Here is a 24,075-nt window from a genome sequence, read left to right as displayed (position 1 = left end):
ATCAATCACCTGAGATTCTGAAGAGTTTTAAAAGAATTGAAAAAATTAGTGAGCAGGGAGAATGGCCCTGAAATAAATGCACTGTTCAGTTATTGAACGTGCACTGGTTTAATATTATTCCTATAGCTGGTAACTCTTTTGCATGTCACTGATGATCTCACAGGCTTCCTTTAGCCTTAAAGGTTGTTGACGCTCCTGAACAAAGCTGTGAATTCTTTGGAGAATCTTATTCTATAGTAGATTACGGTGACTAGCGTAGGTAACTTAGCATTAGGACTTTTATAAGTGCCTCCTGTGATTCTCTCTCATGTACAAGTGACGTTGGTAAGCATTGGCCTACCTGGTTTATGTCGTCCATGATATGAGATTAGAGATAAGTGATTAAACACAGATGGGCTTGTCTTTGAAACAGCTGTTTGATATCACAAACATCATCTGATAAGGTGTATGGAAACCTCATCATCAGAAAACACTTTCAGTATCTGCTGTCTTCCCCAGCTCCTATATGACTGCAGAAGCTGGAAGAATAAGGGCAGCTGATTGGTTTCCCCACTGCAAAAATGCTACCAAACCTTGGCCTCCATCAAATAATGTTCTGGGAAAAATAATAAGGCCAAGGAGCTGTTCCTATGAACAGGAATCCCACAGACACTATGAGGCAATGCTCATGGAACTCAGAAATCAGAGGCAAACCTATATCAAGCAGTGATATACAGGAATACAGAGCTTTATAGCATGTATAACCTGGTATCAAGCTTGCTTCCATGAGATCATGGGGAATAAATGAAGACTGTCCAATCATAGTTTTTTTTTTTTTTTTTTTTTTTTGGAGACGGAGTTTCGCTCTTGTTACCCAGGCTGGAGTGCAATGGCGCGATCTCGGCTCACCGCAACCTCCGCCTCCTGGGTTCAAGCAATTCTCCTGCCTCAGCCTCCTGAGTAGCTGGGATTACAGGCACGTGCCACCATGCCCAGCTAATTTTTTTGTAGTTTTAGTAGAGACGGGGTTTCACCATGTTGACCAGGATGGTCTCAATCTCTTGACCTCGTGATCCACCCGCCTCGGCCTCCCAAAGTGCTGGGATTACAGGCTTGAGCCACCGTGCCCAGCCCAATCATAGTTCATTTGTGCACATAGAGATCAGTACAGAAACCCCCTTGGAATAGTTGTTTACATTTCTCGACATTGTAATCAATTCCTTCTTCTCTATCCACATTTTCAATCAGACAGCAAAACCATTCTTTTTACTGTATTGAAATCATTTATTTAATAAAATATTGTTTTTGAAACATTGCAAAACATGCATACAAATGTTGCAAAGCATTCATGGAAGAACAATGACTGCTATTTATGATCAAGTCCTCTGATAGAGTGGGGATAGAGGTGGGTGAGGTGGATCCCTCAGTAAAATTACTGCCCCTGCATACTTTTGCTTTACACCAGAGAAGTGGTCTTCTGTCTCTTGTCATCTCAGCTCACCAGTGGTTTTCCACTGCCATCGGCAATAATACTTGATTTCCATCGTAGAGAATACAGTGGCAAGCTGGGTAAGTAAATGGGAGCACCTTATCCACAGGTTAACATTTCACAGTCCTTGGGTGGTAGACAATTAAAGGGGTCCCTTTTCCAATCCATGCTGGGTGATTCTGATACACTTGACCCTTGCTGAGAACTGCTGGTTTAGAGACTTCTTAAGTTTCTGTGTTTATATTCTAGGGGAAATAGAAAGAGTAGCTAGTTAGAAGGTTTTTCAATTTAACTAGGATCTAAAGGAAATAAATCCACCTACTCCATCCTTCAACAGCATTAAATGCCCTTTGGCACCAAATTCTAAATTTTATGAGAAATTTTACCTAAGCTTCCTATTTATGCTAGTGGGGAGGAGGAGGAAAAAAACAGAAAGACAGGCAGATACCTGGGATGATTTGCGAAGCAGTGATTTGTCACTTTTCAGCTTGCTGGTGCCACCTGCAGTTATGTGTGTGTGTGTATGTGTGTGTGTCTTGAATTCATTTCTCAGTCTCTTTACATGCTAGGCTTTTGTTAAGTGTTCAGCAAGTGTTCAGAACCAACTCTACCCATAGTGATAAGCAGACGAGGTGCCCCTCATGGTGGTCCATCTTCCCTGCTCTCACAATGATGCTGCCAGGAGCTTGCCATGAACAAACTGTAGAGATCAACACTCTTGCTTTGAGACGTCCGGCTGTGCTGAAATACAACTACCTCTGGAAGGGGAAGGTGGTCAACCATCTCACTGCATTATACCTTCTAGTGTATGAAAGAGTTCATCAGGTCTGTTGCTCCCAGCAGATTTTGATGAAAGACAGGAGAAAAGAAGTGGGAGTTGTCTACACCAAGCAGGGAGGACCACCTGGTGAAAGAAAAGAGGAGCACAAGGTAGAGGCTGGCATTGGTCAATCTGGGCATGCAGCAGATGCTCAAAGGAAAATGGACTTAGGGTGAAAAATGTAAAGCTGCAGTTACATAGGATGAATAAACCTAGGGATCTGATGTATGGTGTGAGGACTGGGGTTAATTAATAATGCTGCATTGGGGTTAATAATGCTGTGTTGTGGTTACTAATGCCATATTGTGGTTAATAATGCTGTGTTGTGGTTACTAATGCTATATTGTGGTTAATAATGCTGTGTTGTGGTTAATAATGCTGCGTTTTGGTTAATAATGCTGCATTGCTGTATTGCATACTGGGAATTTGCTAACAGGGTGGATCTCAGGTGTTCTCAGCACAGAAACACACAAAGGTAGTGAGCGTTCCTCTTTTCCATGTGAGGAAATGGATATATTCATTTGCTTGACTGTTTATCATTTAGGAGCTTTAAGTATATGCAGTGCCCCCCACCACACATACACACAAAGAAGTAAGCAATTACAATCCAATGTCAACTTTCTTTTCTCTTTCTTTCTCTCTTTCTCTTTCTCTCTTTCTTTTTTTCTTTCTTTCTTTTTGAGTTGGTGTCTTGCTCTGTTGCCCAGGCTGGAGTGCAATGGTGTGATCTCAGCTCACTGTAACCTCTGCCTCCACATTTCAAGCAATTCTCCTGCCTCAGTCTCCTGAATAGCTGGGATTACAGGTGTCCACCATGATGCCCTGCTATTTTTTTTTTTTTTAATTTTTAGTATAGACAGGGTTTCACCATATTGGTCAGGCTGGTCTCGAACTCCTGACCTCGTGATCTGCCCGCCTCAGCCTCCCAAAGTGCTGGGATTATATGTGTGAGCCTCCATGCCCAGTCCAATGTCAAGCTTTCTTTGCTTTGTATCTGCTGTTCTAAAAAGGAGGGGGAGAAAAATTGCAAATCACTACCTCGAGCTGTTTCTAGGAAGGTTTAGCATCCAAGGCAACCCTTCATCTATTCATTACTTCTTTAGTTTGCTTAACAAAATGAGCAAGCCCTCAGTAACCACACTGAGCTCTTGGGACCTAAGGACAAATAAAAGAAGGAACAACAGAAAAGGCTTCCTCTGTTGTAGACAGAGCACTGAGGGAGGCTCAGGGGAGACGCCCCAGCCAGGGCCTGGAGGATGGGAAGGAAAGGATCTCGCCACTGGAGTGCATGGGGCGGTCAGTCCAGAAGGAAGAAGAGCGTGTGTAAAAACCCTTAGGGAAAATCTTTCCCTGCCTCTTTCTCCTAGAGACTGATGTGAGTATTAAGGGCTGGGTCTAAATGACAAGAAGTTAAAGCAAACACACCAGCCATCAAATGCATCACGACACAGAGAAAAGCAGATGAGAGGAAACCGGGCAGGTCTGTTGTTTTGGGGATGTTTACAGCTGGATTTCATGCATCTACACAGCACAGTATAAGTTTAGCATCAACTGCCCAAGACATTTTCTTTCCTGATATCCAAAGGATCCCTTTTCTCAAATTGGCTTTGTCCTACTTTGTTAAATGTGTTAGGAAATATGTGATTTTATTTCTAGGAATGACCCAAGATTAACATAAGGTGGGGAAAAAAAAAACTATATGAAGAAGAAGACAGTATTTTCTTGGGTCGAAGTAGGGCAAATGATAAAGAGAGGAGATAGACAAAGAAATTGTAAGAAGTGTGTTTAGAGTTGCAAGAAGTACGATAGGGAAATGACAGTTCTTGGCCTCAGTACCTTAAGACACAGTGAATAAAACATGTGGCTAGTGTTTTGTCTCAGCTGCATTTTATTTACAATTACTTAATAGCCTGGTGACTTATTGAATAGCCTGGTGACCTTATAAAAATACCTTCTCCCTAGAACCTAAAGTACAATAAAAAAATAAAAAATAAATAATAAATAACTTCTCTACATCTTGGGGCTTGCACCGAAAGTTGATCATGTGATCATAGTTCCATACTTTATTTAGGATTCCCGAGAAATCAACCTAAGACAAAGCCTTTAGGGGCAGTTTAATTCCAGTGAAGTGAGAGTGAGAGAAATGGGAAACCAACAGAGATGCCAAATGGGCTGGGAAGCTGTGCTCAGCTTCAGAATCAGCCCAGGGAGTCACTCTGTCTTACCGGTATGTCTAGACAGCGTGGGTGGACCCCTGGGCCCTGATGTTTACCACCAGCCCTTCTCAGCTCCTGTGTCCCATTCTCAAAATATGACCTCTAGGGCATTGCTTACCCCTCATTTTGGGGTTCCCACATGTCTGCTGCAGAAGCCAGAGCCTCAGCAGGCTCAGTGCAGTCAGCCTTTGGGTGAGGTGGCCCCTTTTACTCAGCCTATTATCTTGCAGAGCTCCTGGTTCTGGGTGGCCGTAGCACCTGGGATCTGGATTCATAGCCATAGAAACAGAGTGAGCCATTGCACCAAGCACGGCAGGAAGAAGGTGCACTGCTGAGAGGAGCACTTGGAAACCGAGCCCTGCTTGCTGAGTGCTAGCGTTGTGCTAACTTCTGCAGGGAGCAAGGGTATTCACGCTTTTTGCAGTGTCCTCACAGCATGCTTCTGGATCTCACATGATGAACTGCATGCATATCTGCATGTGTGTCTGTGAAGACTGTGTGCACATATGTGTATGTGCCGTGCGTGCATGTGTGCACTGAATGATAGCAGTGTTTTCTTCTCCTGCCCACCCTCCTGGCTCCTGCTTTGGGTGGTGCTCATGAAGCCTGGATCCTGTGGTTGCTGGTCAGTTACAAGCAACCAGATGTGAAGGATAAACCAAAATATTGCGAAGTTTTGCACAGTGTAGATATAGCCCAGGAGGAAATATCTGCTGAATAGTCTCTGTGTATTTAGGATTGTTTACTGATCAGCCACAGATTTGCTGGGAGGAATGCCTGATGTACATCACAGGGATGGAAAAAGCAAACCACCATGGCATGTGTGTACCTATGCAACACTCCTGCAAGATCTGCACGTGTACCCGAGAACTTAAAGTACAATAAAAGAAAAAAAAAAAGAAAGTGGCAGCAACAACAACAAGAAGCCCATTTGAATCCAGCATCCTATGATGCTGAGCAGAGGGCTGACTGAGTCTCGTGTTCTCATCTCTGATTTGGGAATGAGGCACCTCCATTGCTGACTTATCTTGGAGGCCCCAGATGCCTGCCCGGACCTGAGTGATTAGTCTTTGTGTTGCTTCCCTGCATGCTTTACCTGGTCAGCTATTGTGTCCAGCACATGCATGATGCAGTCGTGAGCTGGTTGGTGGTGCTGGCTTCTCCTCCCATCTCTCTGCCTCCGACACACCTCACTGTTTCCTCATTCCAGCTACAGAGCAAAGAGTACCATCCGCAAAACACCTTTTGGCCTAGAGTTTGAAGAGTCTCCTCTGGCTTCCTGAGCCCATGTGGAAAACAGGCCCTGACATTGTTGAACTCAGAGCCCTGATAATTGTCAGGAAGGAGGCAAATGGGTTTCCACCTTGGATCTCATGGAGGCAGGAAGAAGGTGGGAGAGGGGCTTTCAGGCAAAGCTCCTTCCCAAGCCGTAATTCCCTTCAGTCCTGGCTGCATCCAGACCCTCTTCAGGGTTCACACAATGTGGATATAGCTTCTGTCTTTGTATGGATACGTGGGTGGACATGAGGATTTAATTTTTCTAATTCACATGACAAAGTCCTATTGTTTGTTGAGTGACAGGTTTTCATGAACTTACAGCATACTTGGAAAGTTTAAATTAAATCCCCTCACACAAAAATTCACACCTCATTGTCAGTGCCATGCTTCTGAGAGCTGGTCACAGTTGGAAACCGCCAGTCACTCCAAGCCCCTTGCAAAAGTATTCCTGTTGCTTATACCCTGGAAGCATCCTATATTTTGATTGCCATTCAGGGATCTTTGTTGGGCTATTGCTAACACATATTATCTAAAAATCACATAAAATATTAGCTTCCTTTCTTTCCTAAGGCTAGAGAGATCCATCTACTCTCATGCATTTTTAGTGGTGCTAAACTGCCTTAAGGCTTGAAGAGATGAGTCTAAAAATTGTTGCTATAAAAAGAAAAAATGACACAGAAATGACACATTATGTGTGAAAAGCAAAAGGGCAATAAAAGGCATTTCAGTATCCATAGCAGACGCGCATTCATCTCTCAGATGTTGGCATTTTCTGGAATGCTGAACAAGTCGTGCGTTCGAACAGTGTTTCCCTAGCATGTGGCTGGCTTCCTTGCAAATGGTCTTCACAACCTTCCTGGTCTGGTTTATTAGGGTTGTGTCCCTAAGGGGCATCTCTCAGCAGAGACTGTCCGGTGAAGTATCTAAGTTCCCATCTGAGTGGTGTAAAAAATCCCTTATTGTAGAATCAGTGAAGACACCTAAAGCGCTTGTTTTAAACTAGAGGCAAATGCTCCCAAGTGTGCACGTGCCGCGAGGATGCTGAGATATTCCACCCGGAGGCTGGGTTGTGTTTTTGCTCCTGAAGGCCTCCAATTCAGAGGCTTCTTCAATGTCTAGAGATATTCTGAATCCCTGCTTCTGTCTCCTGGTTTGTGCTCTCATTTGTTGCACAGGTATTTATGGCAAGGCTATCAGAAGCTCCTTGCACAGTGCTGGAGGCTGTGAGAGATTTCAAGGCGAATGAGACACAGCGCGTTCCCTTGGGGATTGGCACCTTCCCGTGTGGCCTCTTCTCCCAAGCCTCCCACTCTTTCATACTGCTGGACTTTATGTTAAGATCCGCAGCCTAAACCTGAGATGGAGCAATGAAGGAACTAAGTTAGATGCCTCAAAAGTGAGAGAAGAGAGGCGAAGTGGAGGGAGAGGGTATAAACCTAAGTCATTGTGTCTATAGGGGAAGAACAGAGTGCAGAACTTCAAAGCAGGAAGGCAGGAGACAGCCTCCATGGTGTCTGAAATAACCTTTGGAAAACTCTGTTGTGGACAATCTAAGTTATATGCAATTCTCTGAACAAGCCACAGCTTTGTTACCAACAGTGTTTTGCTGCTGTGTGTTTTTTTTTTTTTTTTTTTTTGAGACGGAGCTTTGTTCTTGTTGCTCAGGCTGGAGTGCAAAGGCATGATCTCCGTTCACTACAACCTCCGTCTCCCAGTTCAAGTGACTCTCCTGCCTTAGCTTCCTGAGTAGCTGGGATTACAGGCGTGCGCCATGTGGTGGGTTTTTAATCTAGAACACATGTAATCATTTTGGAAAAAATATATATTCTATGGATATTTCAAGGCCCAACCCAAAGTCCAGTTTCCAGCAATAAGTTTCTCTTACCTTTTTACTAAAGGCAAAATCAGTTCTTTTTTTAAATTAATATTCCCATAGCAATTAGATTTACTTAATTCGTTGACCAAGAGCTGTTTGATGAAGTATCTCTTACACTAGCAGCTCATTAATAAGGCTAAAGGTTCTCCTCAAGTCTGGTGCATTTAGGGATGGCGGTAAATGATTGTCAGACCCCATAGTGGAGGTCCAGCTAGAAGGGCAGAGAGAGAGGAGTTGGATTGGGTAGCTACATTGTTTCTCTGTTTCATTTTACCTACAGCTTGACCTGTCTAGCACAGGAACGCAGCTTTGCTTTAGTCATTCACTCAACTTGTGTTTGTTGAGTGTCTGGGATGTGTCTGGCACTCTGTGAGGCCCTGGGGACATTTGTGTGTAGGACTGATTTGCAGCTAAATTTTCTCAAGATGTTGAAGAATGTTAGAGGCGTTCTGCTTGGTATTTCCTCTCTCATTCCTTTTCTTGCATCAAATGTCACTCTATTGTTCTAAAGTTAGAAAAATATCGTCGTCTTTCTAATAGAGTTTCCAGGAAACTTTAGCACCTTGCTCCAGAAACTCCCTGTATAACTGATTCTATGTATCAGGAAAAAGCAATTTTTTAAATGAGAAAATAAGATGGAGGAAGGCAGGGAAACAGAAAAATAGGGAAGAGAGAGACAAAGACAGGGAGAAGGAGGTGGCAAAGATGGGAGAATGACCCATATACAATAAGAATAGCAATATTATTTGCAAAGTAAGTTAAAATGGGTATATGAAGTTGAATTAATAAGTCTATGAGTTCTGATGTGTAAAATGTAATTTTATTGTACTGTGATTGGTAATTTCTTATGTGAGATTTTCATTTTGTCTGAGTCAGGAAACTTTATCTATTTATTGTTAAAATAGTTAAAATTGCTGGTTTCCCAGTCAAGCAGATTTCAAGTCAGCTTGGGATGTCTCTTCACTCTGTCTCAAGGATGTTAACGGCCCAGGCTGTGGGGAGGGCATTTTGACCTTGGTGAGAGCAAGCATCTCTCCTCCACCCAGTCCCAGTCACAACCTTCCCTAGGCCTCTGTCGTAGAGGCAGGGGCACCTGGCAGGGGTGGTGGGGGCAGGTCAGGGGCTTGTCCTTCTCCATCAGGGGCTCCTCCTGCCTTCTCCATACTCTGTGAAGCCTGCACCGGAAGACACAGGGGGTTCTCCATGAGGCTGCAGCTGGGAGCTAGAGTCCTGCATTATCCCTGGACACACAGACACAGCACGGGGAGTTCTGTCTTGTTCTGTCCCTTTACCCGGCTTGGCTCCTGGTCCCAGGTATGGTGGGGAAACAGGACACTGGGCCTCTACACTACCATCACGCTCATCAGCACAGGGCCAGTGGCAAGTTCTGGCAGAACTTTCAGCAGGACCCGGCCCCATTCCTCCTTCCTGAAAAGTGGCCCCCAGCCAGGGCTTCCAGTCCCGCTGCCCATATCCAGGGACTGGCCAAGAGTTCTGATTTCTCCTTGGGATGGAGTGCCTGTGAGGAGAGGCAAGCCACCACCTTTGCTGTTTCAGCAACTCAGCCATTCCAAACAGCATGCTTTGTTTTTATTTCTTGTCGGGGAGAAGCAGGAAGGGGGAAAACACACCGTCACATCTCCATTACTCTTATTTTATGATGTCCACCTGTGCATTTGGAAGCCTGTAATTTTAACTTGTGCTTTGCCAGGTCAAAGGTCCTCAGAGTTTATGTAAAAAACAGGGGAAGAAAAGTCAAAGTTGTGCATATTCTCTCTCTCTCACACACACACAACACACACACATACACACACACGGATGTACACACATGTGCATACACATGTTAAACAGGCATATACACCCTTCAGCATTCACCCTTCCTCCTGCTCACAGCACTTGTTCCTCTTAAGCAAATACTTTCTGTTAAGCAACATTTCTAAACCTTTGATAAAGTGTGGCTGCAGACACTGCCCCCGTGCCATCTAGCTCCATCTTACAAGTACAAAAATGGCAAATCCCAGCTTGAACTTCACACTGAAGAAAAGATTTCCTCAGATATCTGTGTTTTCTGCTGCTTGAGACTGAAAAACATTTTACTTAATGTATTTTTTCTTTTTATTGAAGATGCAAATTTTTAAATGCCCACCTTCGGTACCTAATAATATATATATATTCCTTTTGGTTTTATGAATATTGAAGTGTGCTGTTCGAACTTGATGTTTTTTAATACAGAAAGGTACATATCTATCTTTCCATAGCTGTTTATGTATCTATCCATCTATTTATCTATCCATCTATCTACCTATCCATTTATCTTTCTATCCATCTGTCAATTTATCTACTTAACCATCTATCTATCCATCTATCTACCTGTGTATCTATCTACCTATCTAATCCATCAATTCATCCATCTATCATCTATCTGTTCATCTATGTATCATCTGTCTAATATATCTATCTACCTATCATCTATCTATCCATCCATATATTATCTGTCCATCTACTTCTTTCCATTTATCTATCCATCCATCCCTTTGTCTATCACCTGTCTATCCATCTATCTGTGTATCTATCATCTAATCTATCTATCTTCTATCTATCTTTCTACCTTTCTGTTTATCATCTATCAGTTGCTTCAGCAGATTTCAGCAGATGCTGACCAGTGTGGATTGAGAAGAGAGGTCGGAGACTGTTAGCTAACCAGTCAGTAGATTAGTGTAATCTCTGGTAAATAGTGGACAGTTAAGTCTCACAGCTAAGTCAACCCATGTCCTATTTCAGACATTAGTTTAATCTTCGAGTCACTTCAAATTATTTTTTTAAATAGTTACAATATCAATGATGAATAAGTCCACACATAGACATGCTCTAGAACAACCATATTTAGAAACTGCTTGTGTCGCAGCTAAAACATGTTTGGAAATAGTTTGCTCACTTAGAGTCTTTATACTGAGGTAAAGTTGATTATAGGGTGGTAAATAACATACCTTTAGAAATCAAACATTAAGCAATTTCAGAGGTGCTAAGCATTGAAGAAGTGGAAAATGTATGTTTCTCTATTGTATTTAATTTAAAAGCCAAAATTTTGCTGCTTTAACTGTTTGAGTTACATTTTGCCATGTGGCATTTAATGTCAGTGTATCATGTATCTTGATATTACACAAAATCAGTACTCCAGTATTTCTTACACTTACCAACTGCTAACACGTGTCTAAACTGGGCAACGTAATTAATGTAATTAATCTAACATAATGCACTAAAGTTACTTGCCAATAGAAAGGTACTGCTAGTATTATTTTTTTCTGGAATTTTCCTCTGAGACTACTTTCCAGAAAACTAAATTGGATGATCTAATGGTATATCTGATATACAGTACTTCAAATATAGTAATCATAAATCAGTGAAAGCTTAGTTTATTATATATTTGAAGTTGAAAGCACACGTGGCTTTTAACTGGAACTGTTTCATGTGTTAGATAAAACAAGAACAAAAGATTGAATTAATAAATTAGAATTGGGGTCCGATTTAGTTTCAACCTCAACTTGATTCATTCTCATGTGGAGATGACTCCTGGAAAGGCGTTTACCCGCATTGGCTCCGTTTGCCAGCTGCAGTCAAATGAAAAGCGTGCTCCTGTTAATAATTTTAATGCCTTGCAATTAGAGAAGCTTCCATATTCTATTGATGGCTATTTCTGATCATTCATGAAAAGGTTTTATGGTCGTAATTAAGCAATGAGTTCTATGCTGTACTCTCATTTTACCGAATATAAACGTGCGCAGAGATTTCTGGATTTGACTGTGATACCAGATGATGACTGCAGACACTCAGGAGCCGTCCTCCACTGCCCACTGGAGCACACTTTCAAAACTCTCCTCTGGAGGAAATCGGAGATAGTCAGAGCTGTGTTCGGGTCCTGGAGAGAGTGCATGACTAACTCTATGAGTGAGAAGCAGCTTAAAATGTTTTCTTTTTTTAATTTTTAAACTATAAAGTAATAGAATCCAGAAAAAGATAATCATTTGAATATATGAACAGAAGTTTTCTTGTGGTGATAGTACTGCTCAGAAATGAGATGTGCCTGTCTTCCTGATATTTAAATGTAAATGTACATGGGAAGATCATTGTTATTTTCAGTACATACAATTTTGTATCATTCTTTTTTCTTTTTCTGTTTTTCTATATTGCTACATATTTCCTTTTCTTTTTTTTAATTGATGTATATGTTTTCTATTTGCCTTTTATATAGCAACGTTGCATTCTTTCAAATATATCCAAAATAATTTAGTCAAGTACAGTCCTGTTGTTGGACACTTTCATGTCTTCCAAAGAATATCACTGGCCAGAAATTTCTTATATTTTGGATGGTAAACATATATTGCCAGAAATGAAATCAATGAGTCAGAGTGGTGATATTTTGTTTTCTAAAATGGACAAAAACTAGATATTTACGGTGTACATGACAGTCTGAAAGATGAATACATTGTAAAATGACTAAATCAAGCTAATTAACAAACCAATTGCTTCACATATTTGTCATGGTGACAACTTTCAAAATCTCTCCAGGCGATTTTCAAGTATGCAATATGCTGTAATTGACTACAGTCACCATGCTGTACAATAGATCTTCTGAACTTATTTCTCCTGTGTGAAATTATGTAGTATTTCTTTCCTCTCCTTCCTCCAGCACCTGATACTCACACTCTGCTAGCACGAGTTCGATTTTTCTAGATTTCACATATAAATGAGATCATGCAATATTTGTCTTTCTGTGCCTGGCTTATTTCATTTAGCATAATGTCCCCAGGATCGACTGTGTTGTAACTAATGGCAACATTTCCTCTTCTTTAAAAAGGGTTTAAAAACGTACTCCATTGTGTACACACACGCGCTCACACACACACACACCCCCCACATTTTCTTTATCCATTTCTTGGTCCAGTGTTGGACACCTGCATTGATTCTGTGGCTTGGCTATTGTGAGCAACACTGCAGTGCTCTGGGAGTGCAGACATCTCCTTGACATATTGATTTTGTTTCCTTCAGATATATAATCAGAAGTGAAATTATAGATTATGTAGTAGTTCTATTTTTAATTTTTTGAGGAGCCCCTATAGTATTTTCCATAATGAGTGTGCTAATTTATAATTTTTACATTTCTAACAACAGCGTACAAGGGTTCCCTTTTCTCCGTATCTTCACCAATACTTGTTATCTTTTGTCCTTTTGATAATAGCCATCTTAGCAGGTGTGAGTCAATAACTCACTATGGTTTGAATTTGCATTTCCGTGATGATTAGTGACACTGAGCACCTTTCCATAAACCTGTTGGCCATTTCTATGTCTATTTTTTTTTTTTTTTTGAGACAGAGTCTCACACTGTTGCCTGGCTGGAGTGCAGTGGTGTGATCATGGCTCACTGCAACCTCTGCCTCCAGGATTCAACTGAGTCTCCTGCCTCAGTCTCCCAAGTAGCTGGGATTACAGGCAGCCACCAGCACACCCAGCAAAATTTTTGTATTTTTAGTAGAGACAGCGTTTCACTATGTTGGCCAGGCTGGTCTCAAACTCCTGACCTTGTGATCCACCCACCTTGGCCTCCCAAAGTGCTGAGATTACAGGCATGAGCCACCACACCTGGCCCTTTATGTCTTTTTTAAAGATATGTTTATTCAGGTCCTTTGCCCATATTTTACATGAGTGATTTGTTTTCTTGTGATTTTCTTGTTTGGGTTCTTCATATTTTTTGATATTAACTATTTACCAGATGTTTTGTTCTGAGTATTTCCTCACATTCCCTAGGGCGTTTGTTCACTCTATTGGTTGTTTTCTTTACTGTACGTAAGATTTTTAGTTTGATGTCATCTCCTTCGTCTAGTTTTGTCTGTGTTGCCTGTGCTTTGGGAGTTTAGGCTTATTGATTGTTTTTCTGAAAACAGAATATAATTCACTATTGATACCTAAAGGAACATTGGTTAGATATACGAAAAAGTTGTGTGAAAAAGATAGAGGTTTGATAGAAACAGAGAGCCCTCTATCACTAACTAGTGATGTGCTGCAGTAGTTGAAATATCGTGGCTCCTAAGTTGAAGCCATGGCCCCACATCCCTGCCTTTCTGTTTGAACCCCCCCAAATATTACAGTAAATATTAGTGCCTCAGGCGATCATTTAAAAAGTGGCCATATTCAAATTCCAACTCTTCCTACCCTAGGACTCTCATGTCACTTTATTTATTTTCTTCATGGCACTTTATGACACTTTTTTTGTTTTCCATATGTTTGGTTTGATTATTTTTTTCTTTCTTAACTATTATGTTATCTCCATGAGATTGGGGCTTTGTGCTATTCACTTGTGCCGCTTCGGTACTTAGAGTGTCACACATGGTAGGTGGTCGATGAAAATATATTGAAAGAATAATGAAAACAATGGATGTTAAAATGTAGCTAAATAGAAGGAACTGTAGTTGGATACCTGGAATAGAAAACGGAAAGATATAACAGTTGTTTTAAAAACAAAATTTTTAGGTAAGGTTTTAACACAGATCAATGAGCAAAAATTATGGCAGAATGTGTTTACCAATTACAGATATCTTAAATAACTGTTATGGCTAGCAATTAAAATGGGAATCATGACTGGGTTTTGGTTTGAATATTTTTCATGTTTAAAATTAGTACATATTATGTTCTTATGATGCAGAGTTTCTCAAAATTAGTTCCATAGAACTCTAGTTGTCCTAGATGCTTGATGAAAAAAAGTACTTCCTAGATAGATAAATCTGGAAAAGGCTACATCCTTTGCATTCTGTTCATTATTTCCTAAAATAAGCTTTTGCATATTAAATTTTATTAAGACGAGACACCTGTTTAGAAAAGAAAGGTGTTCGATTTCGATTAACCTAGAATTTTCCCCGTTGGTTCGACTCTGATCTGATGGCTGTTGAAGACTTCTATGGCAATGCCCAGAGAGTATTGCACAGGTGCCCAGGGCGTGGGGGTGGGGTGGGGCTGGGGATGCTGGTGCAGTGTTACTTGAATGATATTCACTCTGATATTATAGATAAGGATTTGTTTTCACTAAGCAAGAAAGAAAAGCATCTACTTATGTTTCCCCTATCTTGTCTTTAGTATTAGCTTCATCCATTCACACTGACAATTGTGCTTTTCCTCGAAAGACTACTTATTGCACTTCTGTTGCCTCAACATCAACCCATGATTTGTCAAACTAAAAGCACAAGTAGAATTTCCTTTTGTAACAATGGGCTTGTCAGATAGTTAAATAAGACTACACTGAAGTCAGTGTCAGAAGAAGTAATTGGGTGGTGTTCAAACCTGATCTCTGCCTCTTACACTTTTGAATGCACCTGTCCAATTGGTGTTTTGTGACAGCGTTTGGTTGATGTTTACAATCATAAAGCTCCATGTTTGCAGATGCAGCTCTGGAGCCAGGGAAGTTTTTCCTCTAACTCCAGGCTGGATGGATTGCTTTCTTCTAAAACACAGCCACGTGCAGTGGCTCATGCCTGTAATCCCAGCACTTTGGGAGGCTGAGGTGGGTGAATCACTTGAGTTCAGGAATTCGAGACTAGCCTGGCCAACATGGTGAAACCCTGTCTCTACTAAAAATACAAAAATTAATCAGGCGTGGTGGCACATGCCTGTAAGCTACTCAGGAGGCTGAGGCAGGAGAATCGCTGGAACCTGGGAGGCAGAGGTTGCAGTGAGCCGAGATCGGTGCACCAGCCTGGATGATAGAGAGAGACGCCAACTCAGAACAAAAAAAGAAAAAAAAATCATTCTTTTCCTATAAGAATTTCTGAAATATAATATCACTGGCTTTCTTTTAAATATAATTAATGTGTGTGATAGTAAAATACATTCTTTCCTGAGATACTTTCTTAACCTAGACTTTTTCACTTGTTTTTGTAAAATATTTATTCCCGAGGAATTATATCCAGCTTCATCTTGTTTTCAGGGTACAAAATTTCTTCACATTTATTTTCATATTAAAGCCAAAACATCCAGTAAGGTCACTTTTGCTATTCTTTTCAATCTTAGTGGTGACAAGTTACGGTTCATATGTCTGTTTAGCTGTGAAGGTGGCAGAACAGGAATCTGAACCCAAATCTTTTGATTTTATAACCTTTGCTATATCCCAGGGCGGCCTGTACAAATAATATCTAATCGGTTGCTTAATGTCTTATGCTGTTTTAACTGCACAACATCATAGCAGCCATTTTGTTCATTTTTTTTTTAAGAAGTCTTCTGTGAATAATTTGGGTTATTTATTTTGTTTTGTTTCTTTAATTGCTTAGGGTTGGTGCAAATGTACAGTTTTCTTGTGAGGACAATTATGTGCTTCAGGGATCAAAAAGCATCACCTGTCAGAGAGTCACAGAGACACTGGCTGCTTGGAGTGACCACCGACCCATCTGCCGAGGTAAGGCACCTGTGATGGGCAAAGCCTGGATTAGCTCTTTCATTAGGCTTGGCATTTCTTTTTCTGAATACACAATTTAACCATGAAGCATTGTCTACAGGCAGAGCAGAACTTGGTAGTAATGTATGTTTTCATAGTGAGATAATAAAGAAATCTTTCCTTGGAATTTATTAAGAGGCAAGTATTTTCAAGAATATTTTTGTGTTTTACATTTCAGGACGGTTGGGAGCAAAGCCACACATGCTCAGTATAACTTGGTATATATCTAAACACATACATACGCACAGTGTGGATGTGTGTGAATATATGTTACACAATCGGACCTGCCAGAAATGTCTCTGTACACCCCGCACATATAAAAATGTTCACTTTCCCATTGCAGTAGTTTGAATTATTTAGGTGTCGATTATATGAGTGATAAAAGGAATTATTAGCCTGATTCCAAATCATCATTATATTAATAAGTGATCTTTAATCTCTAACATAGTTAGCAGAGTAAAATATTCATCATTATTGTCATCATTTTAAAATAAAATGTATGAAGTCTGCAAAGTTTAAATTATTTATTTATTACTCTTATGAAGTATATACAAATTCCTACCACAATTGCAGAAATCATATAGAAAACAGAAGAAAATGATTATGGTTGTTTTAAAATAAACAATAATAATAAAATTAAAGAAAAGCTAGGTTTGGTGGTTTCGTTTTGACTTTTGGTCATAAAAGGATTTCTGTAAACTGGTAGTTTTGGAAGGAAAAGCTGCAGTTTGATTAAAAAGAAAGGCTTCATATGTAAGAATAACTTTATAGTCTTTTTCATGTGAACAGACTTTTAAGCACTTTTATAACTTTTTTAGTTATAAAAAGGTATGAGAAGCACAATGTCATTGCAGCCTGTGAAATGAATTGCCAACCATGTCACTATCTTCACCTAAGCTAAGAATACTCTTTGGCAGCATTTGCTGTATTGTACCTGGTCCCTATAACCACTGGGGGTTGGTCACATGCAGAGGACGCAGCGATGCATCACCTGTCTGGACAGGAAGGGCAGCTGACAGCAAACCGTCACCTCTTAGGTGGAGACCCTTTACAGAGTGTCAGCAAGCTCTCATCAAGGAAATGCACATGGCCATCTCCTTCTTTTTATGACTACTTTGATTGTGCATTTTTCAATTCTAAAATACAGTCATTAAGCACTTCAAAGAACCACGCTAAAATTCATGTTTCCACTAGGGCTGGTGATGCACAAGCCTCCCGATTATACGTGATCACTGAGTTACATGGATTATATTTCCTTTAGGGGAAAGAACTTCCTTCAGTAGTTTTCTTTGTCTTATATACCAGAAATAGACTTCATTATTTTTAAAGTTCACGTTAGACAAATAGTAAAATGTGCCTTCTTTTGAATTTGTTACTTTAAAATCAATTGTTTAGGGTAACATAAATATTTGCCTTTTTATTGTTTGATTTTATATGTTAATCCATGGCATTTTCTCTCTCGGACCTGACTGTCATCTTAAACTCAAAGCACTTTCTCAGGATCCTCTCCCAAACATAATCACACAGCAGAGGTACTTATCTCTTAGGAAGCAGCTGCTCCATCCAGGCTGAAGGTGGAGGCCTTTCTCCCACGCTCCTCAACCCCCCAACTACTCACGCTTGGAGATAATTAGAGGAGGATTCTTTTTGGTTTCCTGTTCTCACAGGTTCAAATATCCCTCTTGATCATATTTTGGAAGAGAACACCTATTCCATAGGGTCTCTCTTGTTTGATGTGTTTGGTTTGGTTTTCTGGAAAAGTTACTAGGAATGGCCAAGACCCGCCTCTTCCTTCAACTCCACGGACAAACTCCTGGCTTTATTCATCTTCTCTTCTCACGGATGATTCCCTTGTTTTGCTTAAGTTAGATATACCTTTTAGATATACCTTGATCATCACTGAATAGTTCTTTAGTTCTTATTAAATTTATTAGAAGTAATCAGTAGAAATTAGTTATTGATTTAATCAATTTAAATTGATTACTTCTAATAAATTTAATAAGAGCTAGAAATGATCTGAAGTAATAAACATACTTAATTTTTCTGAAATAGTAACTTACAGAGCTGGAAACAATTCCTAAGAAAGTGTTTTCATTGTGGATGGGTTTTACGAGTTTGATTCAGTTAGACAAAGGCCACACCCTCACATATTTATCAGATAATCTTTTATCCATCTTGGACGCCTGCTGAGACAATGCTCCTGAGCTTTCTAGTTGCATCAGTTAGTAAGATTGATAAGAAACCCTCAATTTCTTTAAAAAGTATCCTTTCTGGGACGTAATGCTTGAATCCCGAACTTACAGTTGTTCTGAGGTTTTGGGGAATGGCTGTGCAGCCACACACTCGGCTTTTCCCGTCTAGAATGCTTGTGCAGATGTCACTTCCAAATTTCAGTTTCTTTGGCCATCTGGAGAGGCTGAGAAGTTTCAAAATCACCCAACCCAGATTCCTTTCTTCTTCTTCTTCTTTTTTTTTTTTTTTTGACAGTTCTCCCCTCAGTTCATGTCTTTCCTGTCATGTTTTAATGTAAGCAGCAAGCAGAAATCAAGTGGCCTCTTCAACACATGGCCTGGAAATCTCCTGAGCCGTCCCTCTGTTTGTCACTGAACGCCCTGCTTCCCACCTAATCACGGAAGCACATCTGCTAAGCTTCTGCCACCTCTTTCAGTTTCCAGTAACGTCCCTCACTCTTCCCGCATCCCTCAAAGAGTATCTTTACAAGATAGATCTCCACTGGCAGTCTGTTGGAGGAAACTGAGGCTTTCTCTATCACGCTCCCCAAAACTCTTGCCCCTCTGACCCACTACCTGGTTCCAAAGCTGTGCCCACATTTGCTTCAGCAACACCCCATGTCCAAGCACCTGACTCTGTGAGCAAAAGTTCATGCAGAGAAGGAAATCCACTAGGATGGAGACAAATGTGTGGGCTTAGATCGGCAAACTGGCTCACAGGTTTGGCAGGGCTGTCTTTGCATCTGAATTCCGAAGACAGGCTGTCAGGAAGCAAAGACAGGGGGCTAGGCTCCCTGGCGACAGGTCAAAGCTCTGTCCACAGGCAGGAGTCTCTCTGTAAGGGAAATTTTAAGCCCTCTTTGAAGACTTCCCAACTGATTACTTAAAGGCCAGACAGAATAATCTCCTTAACTTAAGGTCAATTGATAAGAGATGATAATCATGCCTCCAGAATCCCTTCACAGGAGCACCTAAAGTTAGTAACCGGGAAAAGGTATGTCTTTATTTCCCAAAATAAGTATGTGATTTTGAAATATTTAGTCACCAGACTAAAAAGGTAAAGAGAAACAGGTGAATTTAATTGTAATAACATTTTATTTAACCCCAGTACTCCCAAATATTATCATGTGAACATACAGTCAATACAAACGTGACAATGAGATGTTTTATATATTTTCTTTTTCTTTCCATACTATGTTTTGGAAATCCAGTGTGCATTTTATACTTAGAGCATAGCTCATCTCACACCAGCCATATTTCAGGTGTTCAGCACAAGTCTAGACATTTACAGTCATGATTTTCTTCATCACTATTGAGAGCCATTAACACACTTGTAGTTATGAAGAGGAGAAATGAGCCCAGTGAGTTGTGTCTCATTTCCTGGCTGGCGCCCCTCTGTAGAACACTCTTTCTTCAGTTAAAACCCGTAAGTTCTGCAACCTCTGCCACCCAGATTCTAGCAATTATCTTGTCTCAGCCCCCCCAAGTAGCTGGGATTACAGGTACCTGCCACTGGGCCTGGCTAATTTTTGTATTTTTAGTACAGATGGGATTTCACCATCTTTGCCAGGCTGGTCTTGAACTTCTGACCTCGTGATCCACCTGCCTCAGCCTCCCAAAGTGCTGGGATTACAGGCATGAGCCACTGTACCCAGCTACCATTCACTCTCTTAAGTAGCTTCTCAGTTTTCTTCCAATAACTGATGTATCCTTTAGAGAAAAGCTGAAAAACATTTATAAAAGTGGAGCTTTTATTTCTATGAAAAGATAGCGTTAGATATGTAAAATGTCCAGGAAAATGGACAAATGCTACCTAAAACAGACTATAGGAATCTTTCTTTGCTATTGACAGTTTCCATACAGCAAGGGCCATTTTCCAAGTTCATTTGTCACTCTGTCATTACCATAAAAAATAGTATCTAAAAACACAGCATCGACTGGATACAGTGGCTCACACCTGTAATCCCAGCACTTTGGGAGGCCACGGCAGGCAGATCACATGAGGTCAGGAGTTTAAGACCAGCCTGGCCAACATAGTGAAACTCCATTTCTACTAAAAATACAAAAATTAGCTGGATGTGCTGGTGCACGACTGTAATCCCAACTACTTGGGAGGCTGAGGCGGGAGAATCACTTGAACCCAGAAGGTGGGGGTTGCAGTGAGCAGAGATTGCGCCACCGTACTACTGTAGCCTGGGGTCAAGAGCGAAACTCCATCTCAAAAAAAAACCAAAAAGACAGCATCATAGTTTTAGATTTTTCCTGATTCATTCTTAGCCTCTAAAGGAGGCCTAATAATGATCATTTCTGCCACGTATTCTAAACTCAACCAACTGTCAAATACAATAAAATGCCCCTGGTTTGAACATCCTGCCCGTTCTGAGCATAAAACTCTTCCAGCGAGGTGAGTGAAGAAAGGACTGACTCTCAAGGTTACTTTCTCATGAAGGGTCTCTAACTCTGAAGTAATTATCATGCCTTCTCTGGAGCAGGAATATCTGATGGAAGCATTTGATAAATTGCAGTGAGTCAGAAGTGATCCTTCCATCTGGAGGCTGGTGTGGTTAGCCAATGCTTGCATTAGCTAATTAGCTCTGAGAAGTGGGGGAACATTACCTTTTCTTCCTGTTACCAAACAGATGAATGGTTGTCATAGCTCAGTAATTATACAAGTGATTTTGTTTGAAATTACGCTTACTTCATTTAGGAATATGAAAACAACCATTATGATTTTTTGCAGGGTAAAACATTATGAGCTGTTTAAAACTGTATGAGTATCTTTAACTGGCAGTAGATTTTTTAAATAAGCAAACATAATGAAGACAAGAGTATATCATTCTATTTTTTGAAGTAAAATGTTCAGGCTGGTACTTCATTCCACCAGTTTTTAGGGGCAATTTATGTAGAGAACTTCCTTTAATGCTAATACACTTTGATCTGTAGAATTAATATTTTGAGTTGCTCCCTGAGTTGAAAACCTCTCTAAGAAAAATAAAGTATTCTTGGCTGCTGGAACTGTGGTTATATGGAAGCTAATTGGAGCCAGCCAGAGTCAGGGAATAACATTATTATTACCTTAGAATTTCAGATTAGTTTAGCTAAAAATTATTCTTAATTTATGAACTCATCATTTACCAAAAACTTTTACAGCTTTTTGTTTTCTGTTCATGTTTTCTGTGCATGTAGAAATGACCTTTTAAAGAGTAGTAAAAAGATCATTTATCCCAAAAGATGACTCTTCATTCTACCAGGTGACAGACCCAGTGTGAGTGTCAGGAGAATATTTTGTGTACTGATTATTTGATCAGGTGGTCACTATCTCGGAAATTTAGAGAGACAAACACAGGGTTAACTTGTTAATTCTTGTGAATTTGGAGAAATTTCTGTTGTTATTTCCAGACTCCTGAAGCTGTATACTTTTTATCTGAAGGTCACCTGGGAGAAAATATATTTTTCTCCTTATTATTTTTACTAAGTTATTGGCAATAATATAGTTTTGTATCTTATACTACTCTCATATTCTATTGACATAAAATTACCTGAAAGCTAACCTTAAGTTGGTGCTAACTACATTCGTAGAGCATGCCAGGGGTGCTTCTCTCTTAGGATTCTTGCATTAGGTTTTCCCTCTCTAGAGCATCCATCCTCTCCTAGATATCCATGTGACTGTCCATTTATGCCTCCCATCAAGTCATCTGAACCCACATCCTCTTACACAGCAAGCCTTTTCCTCACTTTACAAACCTTTTCTGCCTTTCTTCAAACCTGTTTTCTCCTTCTTATATTATATGTCCATATGTTTCTTGTGTTTCTTTGTTAATTTCCTGATGAAGACAAGAAACTTAGTTTTATTCTCTCTCCCCTGTACCCTCAATATTCAACTCATAATGAGTACTGCATATATGCTTCTTCTTATTCTTTTTTTTTTTTTTTTTTTTTAAGACAGAGTCTCCCTCTGTCACCCAGGCTAGAATATAGCGGCAATCTTGGTTCACTACAACCTCCGCCTCCCGGGCTCTAGCGTTTCTTCTGTCTCAGCCTCTGGAGTAGCTGGGATTACAGGCACCTGCCACCATGCCCAGCTAAATTTTGTATTTTTAGTAGAGATGAGGTTTCACTGTGTTGGCCAGGCTGGTCTCAAACTCCCGATCTCAGGTAATCCACCCGCCTCAGCCTCCCAAAGTGTTGGGATTACAGGCATGAGCCACCTTACCCAGCCATGCTGTAATTGTCAGGCCATGTGCTAAATGCTTTATTGGTCTTTTTTTTTTTTTTGAGACAGGGTCTTGCTCTGTCGCCTAGGCTAGAGTGGTACAGTGGAAGGATCTCGGCTGACTGCAACCTCTGCTTTCCAGGTTTAAGCAATTCTCCTGCCTCAGCCTCCTGAGTAGCTGGGAATACAGGAGCCCACCACCGCACCTGGCTAATTTTTGTAGAGACAGGGTTTCGCCATCTTGGCCAGGCTGGTGTTGAACTCATGACCTGATGATCCACCCGCCTCGGCCTCCCAAAGTGCTGGTATTACAGGCGTGAGCCACCACGTCCAGCTATTGTCTTCTTTTATTCAATCCTCAGAACAATCATAAGTGGAGTTATGACTATGATTCTAATTAAATAAGCTGAGTGGCTTAAAATTAGAAAGCTGTTGAGACAGCTACTGACAACCTAAGCCAGGCCCAGAACACAGGTGTGGTGAATGAAAGGAAGTTCTTAGCCTCTGTGACATATTATCTTCATTATGGTTGACAATCTGGACATAAAATTTATGCTTGCTAAAAATGTTTTCCCCTAAAAACACAGGAGAAATAGACTATTCAATATAATTATTAATTTGCTTTTAAAAAAACTTCTAATGTGAATCCTGAAATCTCACTAATTTAAATTTAATCAATTGAATGTTTCTTCTTTCAAGTAATTTGATTGAGAAGTTACTATAGAACTATAAGATTTCCAGGAACTGCATTTTAATAAACAGATAAGTTATTACTTTATATTAAGTAAGATGAATTGCGTGAAACAAACCTATTTTATACTTAATAAATATCCATTGATTAAGTGGATAAATGACATGCACTGGCATCCAAAATGGGTTAGTTTCCTTCTCCCTTTCCACTTTCCTTCCTGACATATTATATTTCCAATTTATCATTCTGTGAATTCTGGTTTTACTGGGGAGACAGTAACCATGTAAGTGAAATTTGAGCTTACACGTTTGGAACCTGTCAGGAAACTGACATCAGGTGTACATTAGGTCACAGTTATTATCCAGGCACATTTATCAAGCATGTCAGCGAATTTTACTCTCTATTAGATGTTATATTTCCAAGAGACAAGGCCTTTGCAAGAGTAGAAGGAGGCATTCTACTATAATTTGTATTGTAGTTACTTAATTATGCTGCTTAATCACATCGTTTGTTGACTAATTGAATGCCTGTTTAGTACAGAAGCTAAGGGAAGGCAGGAAGTTTCCCTGCCTCCAAGGATGCTTTGAAATTGTCCAGTCACAGTCAGGACAGTTTCCCTGGGCTGTCTCCTGTGAGAGGAGCTGCCCGATCTGTTCTTTGCTTGAAGTGAAAAACCAGCAGAGTCCATGGGTGAGGAGAGAGGCAGGTGATAAACCTTCAGATGTCTAAGTTTCTGGGTCAGATCGTATGGCATCGTTTCATGAATTCCCAGAATATAGGATAAATTCCTATTCAAATAGAGCCCC

The 24,075-nt window shown here is 40.4% G+C and overlaps 1 protein-coding gene and 1 long non-coding RNA gene across 3 annotated transcripts in view; one reads left to right on the top strand and one right to left on the bottom strand.

Annotated features, from left to right (window-relative positions):
* CSMD1 (CUB and Sushi multiple domains 1) overlaps positions 1–24,075 on the top strand; it is a 2,101,842-nt gene that overhangs the window by 1,413,079 nt on the left and 664,688 nt on the right. For both annotated transcript variants that reach the window (XM_032260320.1, XM_032260321.1), the window contains exon 9: positions 15,971–16,095. In XM_032260320.1, coding sequence (XP_032116211.1) covers positions 15,971–16,095 — 125 coding nt within the window. The remainder of the gene's footprint in view (positions 1–15,970; positions 16,096–24,075) is intronic.
* Positions 1,118–23,764, bottom strand: LOC116538068. The gene is made up of 3 exons (XR_004263490.1): positions 23,752–23,764; positions 19,076–19,078; positions 1,118–2,694 (listed from the first exon to the last, which is right to left on the bottom strand). It is a non-coding gene; the product is annotated as an uncharacterized LOC116538068 (long non-coding RNA).

Source organism: Sapajus apella, unplaced genomic scaffold (genome assembly GCF_009761245.1).
Source record: "Sapajus apella isolate SASKATOON/1434 unplaced genomic scaffold, GSC_monkey_1.0 scaffold116, whole genome shotgun sequence".
NCBI lineage: Eukaryota > Metazoa > Chordata > Mammalia > Primates > Cebidae > Sapajus > Sapajus apella.
The sequence above is the reverse complement of the archived record's forward strand: the minus strand, read 5'-3'. Positions and strand labels throughout refer to the sequence as shown.